The 17,883-nt window shown below is 34.9% G+C and overlaps 1 protein-coding gene across 1 annotated transcript in view; it reads left to right on the top strand.

Moving 5' to 3' along the window:
• The window catches only part of rnf144aa (ring finger protein 144aa), a 50,977-nt gene that overhangs the window by 16,937 nt on the left and 16,157 nt on the right, over positions 1 to 17,883 (top strand). The window contains exons 2-4 of the mRNA XM_051133781.1: positions 8,391 to 8,541; positions 10,513 to 10,617; positions 14,317 to 14,377. Coding sequence (XP_050989738.1) covers positions 8,407 to 8,541; positions 10,513 to 10,617; positions 14,317 to 14,377 — 301 coding nt within the window. The 5' untranslated portion in view covers positions 8,391 to 8,406. The remainder of the gene's footprint in view (positions 1 to 8,390; positions 8,542 to 10,512; positions 10,618 to 14,316; positions 14,378 to 17,883) is intronic.

Below are 17,883 nucleotides of genomic sequence, written 5' to 3'. Positions count from 1 at the left end.
GTTTGAAGCCGCATTTAAACTACATTTTGGAAGTTCAAACTCGGGGCAACATATCAGTCCATTATATGGAAAAAAAATCCTGAAATGTTTTCGTCAAAAAATACAATTTCTTTACGACTGAAGAAAGAAAGACATGAACATCTTGGATTACAAGGGGGTGAGTAGATTATCTGTAAATTTTTGTTCTGGAAGTGGACTTCTCCTTTAAGTAATGTTGTTAAAAAAAATTTGGGGGAAAAAAATCAACTTCAAAAAAAATATTTTGTGAATTTAGATGTTCTGAGCAAAACGCTTATGCACACCATAAACTGTTATTTAAAGTATATAGTTAAGCATACAATGTGCTGGATTATTCAAAAGTAACAGAGTGAGAAACATTTTGAGTTGAGTTTGACCTTACTGTTTTGAAAACTTGTAGGTCATTACAACATCCAGTGTGAGGAAATGACACTCAACAACATTTGAAAAGCCACATTAGATGTGAAGTCGATACTGTTTTCTAGGCATAATTTTTCAGGGTAATCATATATTCCCTGCCTGCTCATTCTTCAATATTATAATGTGTGAAAAGCATTAAATTATATGTGTTTTCATCCCAGTCTGGTGTGTTTTTGGCATCCGACTGATTTCGTTTAGGCAATTATTGTCTAAGAGTGTTATGAAACCCTACAGTATTACAACACAATGGTTGATTGTGAAATATGACGCTTTTATGCTGTGATAAATGAGGACGAACTGAGCCCATGGGGCAGGTAACTGCTTCTGCTGTTTTCGGGGATGATTGAGTAGAGCTCATAAGTCAGGTAGAGTTGAGTAAGGGAACATTGTGTTCATGTTTGTGGAAGCAGGACTGAGACATCCATATCTTGAAATATTCAGGCATCGGTACTTCTCAGCTTTCATTGTGAGACTGACCCATTTCTCTCTGAGAATAAATAATGGAGGGAAGACTTAGAGACCAGCACCTCTGAGAGATTCCACCTTCTGCACCTATATCTGAACATCTAAAGAAGGGAAAGAACTGTGTGGAAGACAATAAGGTAATATACTCACTATTTACTATGGGTTGGTGACCAACTGAGCAACAGAAAATATCATGGAAATCATATTGTTGGCCAAAATACCATAGTGATGCTTAGATGAATAAGACATTTGTTTTAGAAAGTATAGGAAGCTTTTTTTAACTTACTGTTTTACCACAGGTTTATCACAGTAACCACGATTAGAGGTAGGCGATATGACCAAAATCTCATATCCCAATATGAGTCATTTTATTTTACGTTAATGATGTATATCACAATATATTAATATGTTTGCTTTAAATAAGGTCTTCATGATATCAACATTTTTGGCACCGTAGCATATTTGTAATTTCTTGTCATCAGTGTCAGTATCACAAAAAATAATACTAGCCTAGACAAGTAAGACAAGTAAACAGTTAATGATTTTAAAATAAGAATAAGAAACAGGCAATTGCTAATTACAAGCAATAGGACAAAAAACTACTGTATAACAAACAAATAAGAAATACTACATAAATTACTTAAATATATGAAAACACTGCATGTTCTTCATTGTATATATTAAATTTATATTTCTTCTTATTAAAGTTGCAAACGTGATTTAGTCACGAGCAGTGAGAGATTTTCTCTCTTTTGTTGTTTAACATGAATAACAGACAGCAGGAATATTAGACTGCTGTCACTTTAAGAGCTGCCCAGATGCAGTATACTGTTACTAGGGTTGGCAGTCGATTTAAAATTTTTAATCTAATTAATTACATGATGTTTTGATTAATTAATCTGTTTAATCGCAGTAAAAATACTAGGGATGGGACAAAAAATCGATTCACCTATCGCGATTTTTTTTATTTACGATTTTAAAATCGATTTTTTTTACACCAGAATCGATATTAATTCATATTAAATACAATTGCTTTATTTTAGCACTTACTTATAAAGGAGGCGGACGAAAGTTACGTCTTTTATTTCAGCAGAGGGCGATGTGTTGTATCGGTTACATGATGTCACATCTCTTACTAGCAAACACGAAAAATTGAAAATGGCGGAAGGAAAGACAGCAAGAGATATACAGCCTGCACCATCACACTTTAAATCCAAAGTGTGGAAACACTTTGGATTTCACAAATTACCAGGGAATGAACAGCTAGACATGTCTAAAGCAGTGTGCAAACTCTGTCGAATACTGGTAACCTACTGTGGTAATACAACTAACATGAGCGCGCATCTTGCTCGACATCATCCAGAGTTAAACGCCAAGCAACCTGAGAAAGCAGAAGCGTCTGCAAGCCAACGAACTCTAAATGAGACATTGTATAAGTTAGTGGTTGTTTGTTTATGCTGAAATATTTAGTTTGTTATAAACTGAAATAAAACAGGAAAAATGCTAAAATGTTTTTTTTATTGTGTATATATTGTGTACTATTCACATTTTTCCATATGGTCTAGAGAGAAAAAACAAAATCGCAACACATTACAATATCGAATCGCAATACTTGTAGAATCGGAATTCTTAAAAAAAATCGCAATACATATCGTATCGGCACCCAAGTATCGGAATCGTATCGAATCGGGAGGTAGGTGTATCGTTCCATCCCTAGAAAATACCAACAAAAGATTAGTTAAAAGAGAAGTCTACTTCCAAAACAAATATTCACATAATGTACTCACCCTCTTCATGTCTTCATGTTCATTCATGTTCATGTCTTTCTTTCTTCAGTTGTAAAAAAAATTATGTTTTTGAGGAAAACATTTCTGCATTTTTCTCCATATAATGGACTGCTATGGTGCCCAGATTTTGAGCTTCCAAAATGCAGTTTAAATGCGGCTTCAAACGATCCCAAATGAGGTTGTAAACGATCCCAGCCGAGAAAGAAGGGTCTTATCTAGCAAAACGATCGGTTATTTTCATAAAAATAATACAATTTACTTTTTAATCTCAAACGCTAACAAACATTTAGGCTGCAGTGGCCTAATGTATACTATGGAACATAAAAGAAGATAATTTGAGAAACATCTCAGTATTTTTTGTTCATACAATGAATGTCATTGGTAACCAAAACAGCTTTGGAGCCAACAGTCTTCAAAATATCTTCATTTATGTTCTGTAAAAGGAAGGTTTGAAACGACATAAGGGTGAATGAATAAATGATGGCAGAATTAAATTTTTTGGCTGAACTATCCCTTTAATGTTATTATTTTTTATTATTATTATTTTTAAAAATGAAATGATACTCCAGATAAGAAAGGTAGCGACAGCGATATAATGAAATTAATATTTTTTCACTGCTGATTTCATTTCAACGGCTTAAAATCACTTGTTTTTAAACTGTACTGCTTAAAAACACCTGACAATGATACATTTTCGTGACTGTGATAAAGACAGTAGTCCAAAATCTATTGGTTGACAAATTTCTACCGTTTAATCATGTCTGCTAGTATATAGCCCACCCCTAACGAGGTTTGGTGTCGTATTTCGATGAAACCTGGGCTAACTATTACGTACAAAACTATGTATTTTCGAAACTGTCGTGTCAATGCGATATTGGTTTTACGGAAACCCTGAATAATCAGTCTTTCAGGTTTCAGGTTCAGCTGAACATTGATGTGTTTACATTATATATAACATAACCGTTCAATGGACTATTAAATCCAAAAGTCACAAGCAGTTCAGATGTAAATTCTGTGTTGATATACTCACCCTCATGTCTTCTCAATCCTGTATGACTTTTTTCTTCTCTGGAACACAAAAGAAGATATTGCGAAGATTGTTTTGTCATGCATTGATGGAGTCTGAAACAAGTTTAGACCTTACTGTCTTTCATTGTATGGACAAAAAAGCACTGAAAAGCTTTTAAAATATCTCCTTTTCTGTTACATGGAAGAAAGAAATGCATTTCATTGATACGCTGGTGAGGAAATGATGACAGAATTGTCATTTTTGTGCGAACCATCCATTAATGAGTTGCATTACATGACTCTTTTTTCATAATGTTGTAGATCAAATTGCAGCCTGAGCTCATGATAAATGATTGTTCTCTTTGTTCAGTGATCTGATAAGAAACTGAAATGAGGGCATAGTGATGTTCTCTCCAAAGGCTTGTGTTTTTCCTTGGTATTGTTGTGGTGTTGGAAAGTGATAATTGCTTTCTGAGTAATGCAGTTCAGTGAACTTTTCACATGCACCACCTTTTCTCAAAGAACATTTGTCACAGCAGGCCTTGATGATTGATGTAGAGGGTGTGTGAAATAGGATGGGTATTGTTTGGAATTAATGATTGTAGTTCTGGTTTAACTTAACAATAGTAAAGATTCTTTTAGTGTGTTTGAAGACTTCACACCCCACATTATATGGTCTAACTGTAATGTACACACATATAGTTGAAGTCAGAAGTTTACATACACCTTTTTTGATCATTTTTATGTATTTAAACCCATTCCAGCAATGACTGTATGATTTTGAGATCCATATTTTCACATTGAGGACAACTGAGGGACTCATATGCAACTATTACAGAAGGTTCAAACACTCACTGATGCTCCAGAAGGCAAAACGGTGCATTAAGTGCCAGCGGTGTAAACTTTTAAACAGAATTAAGATGTGTCCTTTTTTCTTATTTTGCATAAATATCTGGCCTTCAGAAGCTACAGAAGATACTTACATGTTTTCCAGAAGACAAAATAAGTTAAATTTACCCTGATCTTCAAATTCAGAAGTTTTCATCCCCCCTGCTCTTAATGTCTTGTTTTTATTTCTGGAGCGTCAGAGAGCATTTGAACTTTCTGTTATAGTTGCATATGAGTCCCTGAGGTGTCCTTAGTGTGAAAAGGTGGATCTCAAAATCATACATACATATATTTAGTGAGGTCTATTCTTCTGTGTTGCTCAGAGGTGGATGAGGACGCCAGGGAGCGTCAGAGATGGATGGATGTGGACGAGCGAGACAGGTTGTGACAGATCGAAGGGAGGGTGATGTAAGACTCGACCAGCAAAATCAGCTTTCTTTGGAAACTGTTCTTGAGATACAGGAGGCTGCACTGGTGCATTATCAAGCCATCAATACTTCATCCCGTTTAACTCAGCAAGCGGAAACGGCCGAGACTTTTTTTGGAAATGATAAATGGGAGCTTAAGAGCTCCTTCACTTCTGTAGCACTAAGGGGAAATTTTTAATTCTGTGCTTATGCTCGGAGCAAATAACATTTGATTGTCTTGTGCAAAACCTCTCTGCTCTCAATATGAGAGCTATTAAAGTGAGTGCTGCAGAAAAGTATTAAACTTTCTTGAATACCATTGCATAGTTTGTGCTTTGGAGATCTATATACCTTATCGTGCAATTTGTTCAGTAGAGGTGTACTTTTCAAAGTGCTTTCCATAGCAATAGTTGTAAAGAAGTTTAAAAATTATATTTTACATTTATTGCAAAATAAGCATATAATATATGAAATGAGAGTCACAGTCCTCTTTTTTTCTTCCGCTTTTTTTTTCTAAATGTACATTTATGTCCCAGTCACATTTTATTGATTAAATAAACATTACTTACACTATCAGAAGCAAAAAATCTATTTTATTTTTTTACATTAACAATGTAATCAACATTCTATTCTATAGTGTTTTTAAGCATTTTACATTTATTCCAAAATAACAACTCAAGGCAGTAACAATTTAAACAATGTATTTTATTTCTGAATTTATGTTCAGCTATTCTTTTTAATAGTTAACTTTTAACTGTTTTCATCATCTCGTAAATATTGATTGCAGACACAGAGATTTACTTTAAATTTCACCAAGCTTATTACTCACAAAAAAACTCGCACAGATCATGTTTTCATGCCATTTCAAGTCTTATTTTGATGTAACAAAGTGTGTGAGTTGTTTACTTACTTTTTTAATTAGTACTCCCATTAACATCAATATATTGCTCCTTCAGACTGATTTTCTAGACAGGGGTAAGAAAAATTATCTTGTTTTCTGCTTAACAAGATTATTTTGCTTACCCCATTGGCAGATTATTTTGCTTGTTCTAAGCAAAAACTCACTTAAATTTGATGTCTTTTTTCTGAAAACAAGACTAATTTTTGCTTGTTTAGAAAATCCTTCTTGATTTAAAGGGGTCATCGGATGCTAAGTTCACTTTTTCATGTTGTTTAAACATTAATGTGTGTTGGCAGTGTATGTACAAATCTACCCTATAATGATAAAAATCCATGCAGTGGTTTTTAATTAATCTGTAAAAATAATATCCCCTTTTTCAAATCAAACCATTCTCAGATGCCTGTCATTGTGGCGTCACACCGACAGAGGCCGCTCCCACGATAGTTGATTGACATGAGCGTCTTACCTCAGACCAGCTGTCACAGTCCAGTAGCTTTCAAAGTTTTGATGCCAGAGCAGGGATGTAAGTTAGACAAGAATATCTCAGATTGAGCGATTGAGGTGTTGTGTTGCTGGATGTAATAATGAACATAGTAGTCATCATTTACTCCCGACATCTGAGCCGCTGAAGATGCAGTAGATTACGTTTGTTTGTGAAGGGAATGCGCCTCCCGATCCACATATATCCGTCTATGTTCGCGCGTATCATTCATGATCCATCTTCACTTACAGCAGAAGTGAGTATAAGTTTTTTTATAAATCTTTGCGATCACCTTTCCTTATAACGTGGAAGTTAGGAAGTTTAGCGGCTAAACGCGACTAAATGCGGCTGATGTAAACAAGACTGTCTTTCCACAGAGGGAAGAGAGGGGTGGGGTGAGCAGAGCTCATTTGCATTTAAAGGAACAACACCTTACAATGCGATGATTTTTGCAGAGCTGATTTTGGCAAGGTAAAAAGTGTGTTGTTTTACAAAACCATTGAGAATTTTGAATCAAAGTATATTAGAGACTTTTCTTTAAGACCCTAAAGAATCATATCAACTTGTGGAAAATGGGCATCCGTTGACCCCTTTAAGAATTTTTAGATATTTTGGCCGGAAACAAGACAAAAAATCTAAGTAAGAAAAGCATTTTTTGCAGTGTAGAACCCAACTCTTGCACTGTATCCACCTTAGTTTTCCCGTAAAAGCGGGCACAACCATTTTGGTCGTGGCTTCTGGTCTCATCCGTGTACAGCTCGTTTTGCTGCTTGATATTGCAAATTGGTGTCTTACCATATTACTTTAATATATTATGTTAATTATGAGCACACTGGTTTGTAGTGCAGACAGTTTTACCGTTTATTGCACTTTGCTATTCTTCTTGTTATTTCCCTACAGTGGCTAATGAACCGGAAATCTCGCATTCACGTTCACAGAAAACGGCTCACCTCCATGTTGAAAAATAAGGTGGATATGCTCTGAAAACCAACTAACACACAAGGATGGCACATTTCCATCAAAAGAAAAAAATAGTAGAAATCTTAATTTATCAGAACACAACTTGGGTGAATGAATTTGCTTTTAGTCTAATTTCATGCAATGTCGTAGAACGGTGTCATCAAAGGCAACTGCGTAACTTGGTGTTACAGTAAGTGCTTTCTGGTAACTAGCGTTAAACCTTAACCACTACCCACAGCGCAGAATGAAATGTTTAAAAGCATCCTGAGTGATTCTCAGCACACGATACCTGAAATACAAAGCAAAGTTTCTTCCCTCATCCTGCCACAAGTGCAGAACAGCACCTGCGTATCTGCCTCGTTCCCCTTTCCCCCGTTGCCTAGCAGCCAAGGCAGAGTGTTGATGTTCTCACAGGCACTTCCTGTAAACACTTAAGACACGAGCCTTTCTGTGCAAAACAGCCCACTTCAGCGTGAGAAAATGGAAGTGTCTCATAGTCGAGACTCCCAAAAATAGCCCTCTCTGAAAAACTGTAAAAAAGGAGAGACGTAGGCAGAGAGTAAAGTACGATTTTTTATTTATTTTTTTCCTCTTTCTCTCTTTCTGTTTTTCTCTCTCCTGACCTTCTCATTTATGGAGTACCACGCAGTGAAGTCATCTTTCATTCAGCAGCAGATAGGAAAAATTGCTCCGTGTATCCGGCCCGACTTCTCATTCCATTACGGTCAGACTAGACTCCTGAACGCATCTCAGAAAAGCACTTTGTGGCCAAGCCTACAGTTATATAATATAAATGGGGGTAAATGTATTTGACCCTTTCAGCACCGCATCTGTTGGACCTTCTCTAAACGAAATGTGGCTAATTTAATGTGCATTTAGAGGGCTGGTGTTTGTGATGCCGTGGATATTAGCGCCGGGCATCACAGAAGCACTTATCGTGACTGCGGCGGCAGTCGGCACTTCAGATTGACAGCGGTTAAAAGCTTTGCACTCGTTGTATAGGTGTATTAAAGTGTGTGGGCTTTCTCTAATAGCAGCTATTCTGTGTTTCTCAGCTCTGCGGCAGGCATCATGACCACAGCTAGGTACCGACCCACCTGGGATTTGGCCCTGGACCCGCTGGTGTCCTGTAAGCTGTGTCTGGGAGAGTTTCCCTTGGAGCAAATGACCACCATCACCCAGTGCCAATGCGTCTTCTGCACCCTGGTGAGTAGCGTCTAGCTTTATTTTATTTTATTTTATTTTTAATTTAATGTAATTTTAATTTAATTTGCATTTTAATTTATTTTAGTAGTTTTTATTTTTTTAATTATTTTAAATTAAATTAATATATATTTTTTTTATTTTATGTAACCAAACTAATATAAAATGCTAATCAAATAATAATAAATACAAGTTATATATACAGGTTTAATAATAAAACCAAATAGAAGTCATTGAGAGATTCCAGTAAATAATTAAAATCATACGTTTTAGCCTTATTTTAAGATTGAAGATGAATTCTCTGGATTATTTCAGGCTTGATTGCTGTCTTTATCTTTCATAATAAGCAGTACAACAGTTTTCAGCATCGCTAATAATAATAAATGTTTCTTGATTTCAAAAAAGCATATTACAATGATTTCTGAAGGATCATGTGACACTGAAGACTCTAGTAATGAATGCTGAAAATTTAGTTTTTCCATCATGGCAACAAATTACATTTTAAAATATAATAAAATAGAAAACAGTTATTTTAATTTGTAATAATATTTCACAATATTGCTATTTTTTCTCTTATTTTAGAGCAAATACAATTGAGATCAAAAGTTTACATACACCTTGCAGAATCATACAAAATGCATGTTATTTTTTTATTTTTGAAGGAGATATTTCACATGAAATACATTTACATATAGTCCACAAGAGAAAATAATAGTTGAATTTACACAGATTACCCTGTTCAAAAGTTTACATAGTCCCTCAGTTATTTTATTTAATATAATTTTTAATTTAATTGTTTTTATTTTTAATGAATTTAATTTAGTTTAATTTTATTTGATTTTATTTTTAATTTAATTAAATTTTATTTTATTTTTATTAAAATACATAATAAAACAAAATGAAACAAATAAAAATTAATAATGTTAATAATTATTATAAATTAATATTTTTTTTTATTAATAATAAAAACAAATAGAAGTCATTGAGAGATTCCAGTAAGATTTAAAATCTTACATTTTAGCCTTATTTTAAGATTGAAGATGAATTCTCTGGATTATTTCAGGCTTGATTGCTGTCTTTAGCTTTCACTGTTTTAGGCACGTAACGTCTAAAAATAAATCAGTGGGATTCTTACATAAGCTGCAGACATTTTGAAACGTGTCTATATTTAAGCACAGAGATCGCAGCTATAGACAGATTCTCTACCGGCCAACTGAACTGTTGTTTTGTTTCAGCAATGAGATTCACAGTCCGGTAATAAACATTTCAGGCTTCTTCAGCCCTTAGAGGTTTTCAGTTCTGGTAGCAGTTTCCCTGGGAGCTGTGTTTTTACACTGATCTGAGAGCAGATTTATTGATGTCTTGAGATTGCAAGCAACATTTGGGGACAGGAAGCTGCTAGAGTAGGGTAAAGGGAAAACATCTCCTCATCTGACTCTAAGAGGCCTTGTCTTGGTCGTGTCTGAGCTCACTGGAGACAAAACTGCCTTTGTTTCTTAAGTGAAGCATGTTTGTGGAAATAACCTCCTCAGAATTTTCCTTGGCAAGCATTCCTGAGTTTCTTGGTCTGTTCAGATCAAAATGTTATTTTATTTTGTTTTATTATTTTATTTTATTTTGCTTTATTTTTATTTTATTTTATTTTATTTTATTTTATTTTATTTTATTTTATTCTTTATATGACCTGATTTTTCTCCTGAGGCATAAAATAAAGCCTATTAAAACAGTGGGTTCACAAATTGCTGACACTTGAGGACAATTAGTCTCGGACAAGTGACTGCGTCTTTGTTAAATCTAGATGTTATACAGTATAATTGTTTTGAGGAAGTTAACAGTTCATTACAAGTTGTCACTTTAACAGACACATTGAGCAATTTAAACAGGACGTTAAAAGCATAATTTGCTTGCACAATATATTTTTCTATATTTTCCATTTTATTAACAGATTTTTAATGTTTTCTTACTATTTTAAAGTGCCTGAAGCAGTATGTGGAACTTCTCATCAAAGAGGGCTTTGAAACAGCCATCAGCTGTCCAGACTCAGCCTGTCCAAAACGTGGACATTTACAAGAAAATGAGGTAATGTGCACATGCACTACTGTTCATAAGAGTGGGCCATGGCTTTTGGGTGATTTTTTTTTTTTTTTTAATTAATCAATACATTTAGTCAGCGGGGAAGCATTAATTGCAATAGTCAAAAGTGACTATTACAAATAAACTTTTACATTGTTACAAAATATAACTATTTCAAATAAATGCTGTTCTTTTGAAATTTCTTTTCATTAAACAATAATGGAAAAAAAAAAATGTTTTTCAACATTGCTAATAATAAATGTCTCTTGATCACCAAAAAAGCATATTGCAATGATTTCTGAAGGATCATGTGACACTGAAGACTTTAGTAATGAATGCTGAAAATTCAGCTTTGCCATCACGGCAACAAATTACATTTTAAAATATAATAAAATACAAAACAGTTATTTTAAATTGTAATAATATTTCACAGTATTACACAATATTACTACAGTTGAGATCAAAAGTTTACATACTCCTTGCAGAATCTGCAAAATGTTAATTATTTTACCAAAATAGGAGGGATCATACAAATTTTTTTAATTTAGTGCTGACCTGAATAAGATATTTCACACAAAAGACGTTTACATATAGTCCACAGGAGAAAATAATAGTTGAATTTGTAAAAATGACCCAGTTCAAAAGTTTACTTACTCCCTCAGTTGTCCTCAGTGTGAAAAGATGGATCTCAAAATCATACAGTTATTGTTGGAAAGGGTTTAAATACACAAAAATGCTGAAAAACCAAAGAATTTGTGCGACCTGATTTTTCTGAAGAACAACGGGCAGTTTAACTGTTCAGGACAAACATGGGACTCATGAACAACTATCACTAGACAAAAAAACACAGGATTTGAACCCTTTCCAACAATGACTGTGTTATTTTGAGATCCATTGTTTAACTGAGGACAAATGAGGGGCTCATGCAGCTATTGAAAGGTTCAAACACTCACTAATGGTTCAGAAGGAAAAACAAATCACGAACAAATCACTAAGTGAAAACGTTTTTGAATTCAAAGATCAGGGTAAAAATTTTTGTCTTCTGGGAAACATGTAAGTATCTTCTGTAGCTTCTAAAGGGCAGTACTACATGGAAAAAAATCGATATTTAGGCAAAATAAGAAAAATGTACACATCTTCATTTTGTTCAGAAGTTTTCACCCCTGGTTCTTAAAGGAGAAGTCCACTTCCAGAAAAACAAATTACAAATAATTTACTCACCCCCTTGTCATCCAAAATGTTCATGTCTTTCTGTCTTCAGTTATAAAGAAATTATTTGAGGAAAACATTTCAGGACTTTTCTCCATATAATGGACTTCAATTGTGCCCCTGATTTTGTACTTCCAAAATGTAGTTTAAATGCAGCTTCAAAGGGCTCTAAATGATCGGTCTAGCGAAACAATCGCTATCATTTTTTTCAGAAAAATAAACATTTGTATACTTTTTAAGCACAAAAGCTCATGTAGCACAGGCTCTGGGATGCACATTCAAGACACTACGTACTACTGAATCACGTTGAAAGGTCATGCGGAACTACAGACCCAGTGTTTACAAAGCGAACACGCAAAGACTAACAAAGTGCAAGTAAGTCAAACGCTGTTTACAAACAAAAAGCTACAACGATGTCGGACGATTCTGAAGTTGTAGGAAAAAATAAGATTTTAGGAGTTTTTCCGCCATACTCTACCTTTTTGAGTACACAGACGATGAACTTACTCGTGATTCGTAGTAGTGATGGGAAGTTCGGATCATTTTACCGACTCGGACCTTTGAATCTCGTTCAGCAAAATTAACAAATCTTTTTTCGAGTCATTTCGTTCATTTTAGCAAAATATAATTAAAATGTTACGTGTTACTTCCCTAACACATCTACTGCTTACACAAACGTTGTTCACACTACAAACAAGACAAAACTATAATGCTATAAGAAACAGAAAAGATTAATTCATTGTTTACCTGGGTCTTTAGTCTATGATTAGCTCACCTCACATCTTATCTGACAGGTTTTCGGGTTTGAGTCTTTCGTTCATCACGTGACAGCCCCATAAGATGAATGAACGACTCAAAACACCCGAAGACTCAAAACAAGTGAACTAATTCCAGTACAGAACCTAATAGGATTTTGGATATGCGTGACTAAACGAATCACTCCCCGAGACGACTCGTTCTTTGCGAGTCACATTAAAGATCCGTTCAAAATGAACAAATCATGCAAGAACGCGCATTCTAGAGCCTGTGCTACACAAGCTTTTGTGCTTAAAAAGTATACAGTATTTTATTTTTCGAAACAAATGACCGATTGTTTCGCTAGACAAGGCCCTTCTTCCTCGGCTGGGATCGTTTAGAGCCCTTTGAAGCTGCATTTAAACTACATTTTGGAAGTTCAAAATTGGGGGCTCAACTGAAGTCCTTCATATGAAAAAAAATGCTGAAATGTTTTCCTCGAAAACCATAATTTCTTTATGAGTGAAGACAGAAAGACATGAACATCTTGGATGACAAGGGGGTGAGTACATTATTTGTAAATTGTTGTTCTGGAAGTGGACTTCTCCTTTAATGCATCATTTTTCATTTCATTCATTTTATCTTTCAGGTATTAAGAATCAAGCATATGTAAACTTTTGAACTGGGTAATTTTTTTTATCAATTATTATAATACAGTATATAACTATTATTTTCTCTTGTGGACTATATGTAAAGGTCTTTTATGTGAAATATCTTATTCAGGTCAGTACTAAATAAAAAATCACATGCATTTTGTATGATCCCTCTTATTTTGGTAAAATAATCAACATTTTGCAGATACTGCAAGGTGTATGTAAACTTTTGACCTCAACTCTAAATGCAGCCTTGGTGAGCATAAAAGGCTTCTTTAAAAAACATAAAAAAATCTTACCTTACCTAAAAACCTTATCTAAAAAACCTTACCTAAAATCTTTAATCATAGTGTACATATTTCTGCATTTTCGAGTGGTCCTTGAAGCTGCTTTATTGGGTCTATGATGATGTAAAAAACACATTAAAAACATTAAAATACATGAAAAAATACAGAGCTAATGAGTTGTTTAACATTGTATAATGTAGTTATGTTAATCTGCAGTTTTGTTGATCTGCTATTGCAGATTTTTCAACAAACCCAGCTTCTAAACAGAACATTACTTTCCAAATAAAAATCCTCAAACGAATGCGTATCTCATCGAGAGGCAATTAAAACCCTTTTAGTATAAAATGGATGCTGAAGCCTCTCCAGTCTGACTCTCCCCTCGGTGGCTTGCACCGCGAAATCCTTCCAAGTATGAGGTCAGTACGAGGGCAGGGTTCCTCCTCTGTGCTGCAGGCTCATTGTGAGGATGGCTGGCTCGTTCAGTGTCAAAGCATCAAAGCAGCTAAACCAGATGAATCAGACCCAGATGCAAAGCATCAGAGCAACTGAAGTGTCTTTGGCAATCCTTAAAACTGAAGTATGTAATTTCTGCACCACTAGCATCATCAAACGCAACTGCAGCAATTCACTATGCTTATTCCTGTTGTGTTGTTTGATCTCGAGACAGTGATTAGATTAGAAACCATATTTGATGTTGTGTGTGTGTTTACCCAGATCAAATTGAAACGCTAAATGCAATGTCTGCAAAACGAAGAGTGCTTTCGTATCCATCAGACCACATTGTGTCCTAATTGCTTTTGTTCCCTCTCTTTCTCTCTCAGATTGAATGCATGGTGGCTACAGAGATAATGCAGAGGTACAGGAAGCTGCAGTTTGAGAAGGGTAAGTGGCTGTCTGTCCATCGGGGGGCAATTAGTATCAGACAGCAGCGGATAAGGCACGTGTTGGTGTTTGTTGATGGTGAGCTCCATGCTTACTGTCCTAGATGACTCAGGGTGACTCACAGTAGACAAATGGGCTGGTGCAGGTGTACGTGTGAGGATGAAAGGGATGTCAGTAGACTTGCACTGGACACGTGTAGGTCCAGCTGACCTCATGCTGTTGCAGAATGGAGGCTTTTACCTGTGGTGTCTGCATTTCTAACAATGAGAGCCTGCCACCTGCCGACACAAAGTTTAACGTTACCTCATTGTGTTAACTGTTGTGTTTTTGTATTTTCTGATTATCATTTGTCAGAAAATGACAGATTTAAACCTGGTTTGTCCACGTGAGCACCAAAGTTTTAAAAGTCATGCTGACTACTATACCACAGTCCTGACATTCAGTTTTGTATCTTAAAACATATTATGTAGAATATGTAGAAGTGAGCTATTCCTGTGCATGTGTGAGACTTCAATAGCCACAATAGATAAAACGGCTCAGAAATGATTAAAAAAAAAAAATACAATTTTTATACTTTTTGACCAGTAGGTGGTGCTATGCCAGAACTACTCATGTGCCCCCGGTCATGGTTTGTTTAAACATGTACCAAGTTAGGTCTGAATCTGCTGAAACATTGCGAAAATATAGCCTCATGTCCATTTCTTTGTGAATTTCGTCAAATTAATTAACGCTTTATGAAAATGGTTTGGTATATATCAAAAAGCTTTTGATAACTTTTGGCCAGCATTGTCTGAAGATGATCTGAGACAATTTTGGTTAAAATCGGGCAAACTGTCTAGGACAAATTTGAAAAAGACCTTACAGCTTCTAGACCTTACAGTTAAAATGTTATTAGCAAAAATATTAGAGCAAGTTTGGCCTGTTGGTGGCGCTAGAGAGTTTGAGATAGAAACTCCAAATTTGCTGTGGTTAATGATGAGACTGTCCTCTATTTGTGTGCCAAATTTCATAATCTTCTTACAAGTGATTCTATAAGATTTATAAGATTCATAACAATATGCTAAAGCATTTGTAAAATACAACATTTTACTCAAAATTCGAAATGGTCCATGCTCAAAATGGCTGACATAGGAAAATTTGGTATTGGTTGATTCATTATGCCACTCCAAATCTAATGAGATCACTCTTAAGATTTTTGGTCAATCTGGTCAGAAATGATAAACAAAATGTCAAATGTTTATATTTTTTGACCAGTAGGTGCCAGAACTACTCATGTGCCCCCAGGTCATGCTTGGTATAACATGTACCAAGTTGGTCTAAATCTGCTGAAACATTGTGAAAATATAGCCTCATGTCCATTTCTGTGTGAATTTCGTCAAATTCATTAACACGCTTTATGAAAACGGTTTGCTGTATATCAATAAAATCGGGCAAACTGTCTAGGACAAATTTGAAAAAGACCTTACAGCTTCTAGACCTTACAGTTAAAAAGTTATTAGCAAAAATATTAGTGCAAATTTGGCCTGTTGGTGATAGAGATAGAGACTCCAAATTTGCAGTGGTTAATGATGAGACCGTCCTCTATTTGCGTCCTCCCTGTTATAGTGATTCTATAAGATTTATAAGATTCATAACAATATGCTAAAGCATTTGTAAAATACAGCATTTTACTCCAAAATTCGAAATGGTCCATGCTCAAAATGGCTGACATAGGAACATTTGGTATTGGTTGATTCAGTATGCCACTCCAAATCTAATGAGGTCACTCTTAAGATTTTTGGTCAGTCTGGTCAGAAATGATAAACAAAATGTCAAATTTTTATATCTTTTGACTAGTAGGTGGTAGGTGGTGGTGTGCCGAAACTACGCATGTGCACCCAGGTCATGCTTGGTATAACATGTACCAAGTTGGGTCTGAATTCACTGAAACATTGCAAAAGTATAGCCTCATGTCCATTTCTGTGCAAATTTAGTCGAATTCGTTAACACACTTTATGAAAACGTACTATAAAAAGCTTTTGATAACTTTTAGCCAGCATTGTCTGGAGATGATCTAAGCCATTTTTGGTGAAAATCGGTCGAACTGTCTAGGACGAATTTGAAAAAGCAGATTTTTTGCAGAATTCTAAATTTGAATTGAAAAAGAATTTAACTTCTAGACCTTACAGTTCAAAAATTATTAGCAGAAATATGAGTGCGTATTGGCCTGTTGGTGGTGCTAGACAGTTTGAGATAGAGACTTCAAATTTGCTGTGGTAATGATGACTGTCTCTATCTGTGTGCCAAATTTCATAATCTTCTCGCAAGCGATTCTGTAAAATTTATAAGATTCATAACAATATGCTAAAGCATTGGTCTCAAACTCAATTCCTGGAGGGCCATAGCTCTGCACAGTTTAGCTCCAACCCTAATCAAACACACCTGATCCAGCTAATCAAGATCTTCAGGATTAGTAGAAACTTCCAAGCAGGTGTGAGTTGGAGCTGGTTGACGCTAAACTCTGCGGAGCTGCGGCCCTACAGGAATTGAGTTTGAGACCTCTGTGCAAAAGGAGTTTGAGAACTTTATCTTTTAGTTTAACTAATCTGAGCCAATTTTGGTGAAAAAAAATTGGACAAACTATGTAGGACTAGTAGGTTTTAGCAAAATTCAAAGTTGAATTGAAATTTTTTTTAATTGAATTGAAAAAACAATTTTGCTTCTACACCTTACAGTTCAAAAGTTATTAGCAGAAATATGAGTGCAAATTTGGCCTGTTGGTGGCGCTAGAGAGTTTGAGATAGAGACTCCAAATTTGCTATGGTTAATATTGAGACTGTCCTCTATCTGTGTGCCAAATTTCATAACTCTCCCACAAGCAGTTCTGTGGGCTGAAGAAGCTAAACTAAACTAAGCACCTTCAGTGCTTGGCTCCTAATAATACAATTAACAAATACCAGTTTGCAATATTGAGCAGCATTCAACAGACATAACTAACACCTGTACTTCTGTTAAAAATAAGGTTAACGTTTCGTTTAAAAAGTTTAACAGAGAACTGTGTAAAAATAGTTTTCAAACAGGTTTCAGACATATATTTACATATAAAACCCCTATTATGTTATTTTATGATTGAGTATCATATTTCAATGGCAATTAATTTTTTACCATTAGTTACATGAAGCAAAATCTGTTAGAATTAACTTCAGCTGGATAAAGTAATATTCACAGCTTTTGAGCTTCTGTTCATTAATTTCAAGGTTGCTATTGAATCATTGAAGCTAAATGTTATGCACTTACAATATGTTCTGCCTTTAGAAAAAAATGGTGCAACCAATTGAAATTATTTACTGACTCTACATTTGTTCCAAACCTGTATGAGTTTATTTTTTCAATTCAATGAAACTGTTGACTTAATACTTAAGACATAATATTTCTATGACTATGAAAGTCAATGGCTACTGTCAACTGTTGGGTAACCCACATTCTTCAAAATGTCGTCTTTTTCATTATTGGGTTAACCATCCCTT

This window comes from Labeo rohita, chromosome 17 (genome assembly GCF_022985175.1).
Source record: "Labeo rohita strain BAU-BD-2019 chromosome 17, IGBB_LRoh.1.0, whole genome shotgun sequence".
In the NCBI taxonomy this organism is placed as follows: Eukaryota; Metazoa; Chordata; class Actinopteri; order Cypriniformes; family Cyprinidae; genus Labeo; species Labeo rohita.
Note: the sequence above shows the minus strand (reverse complement) of the source record. Positions and strands in the feature narration are given on the sequence as shown.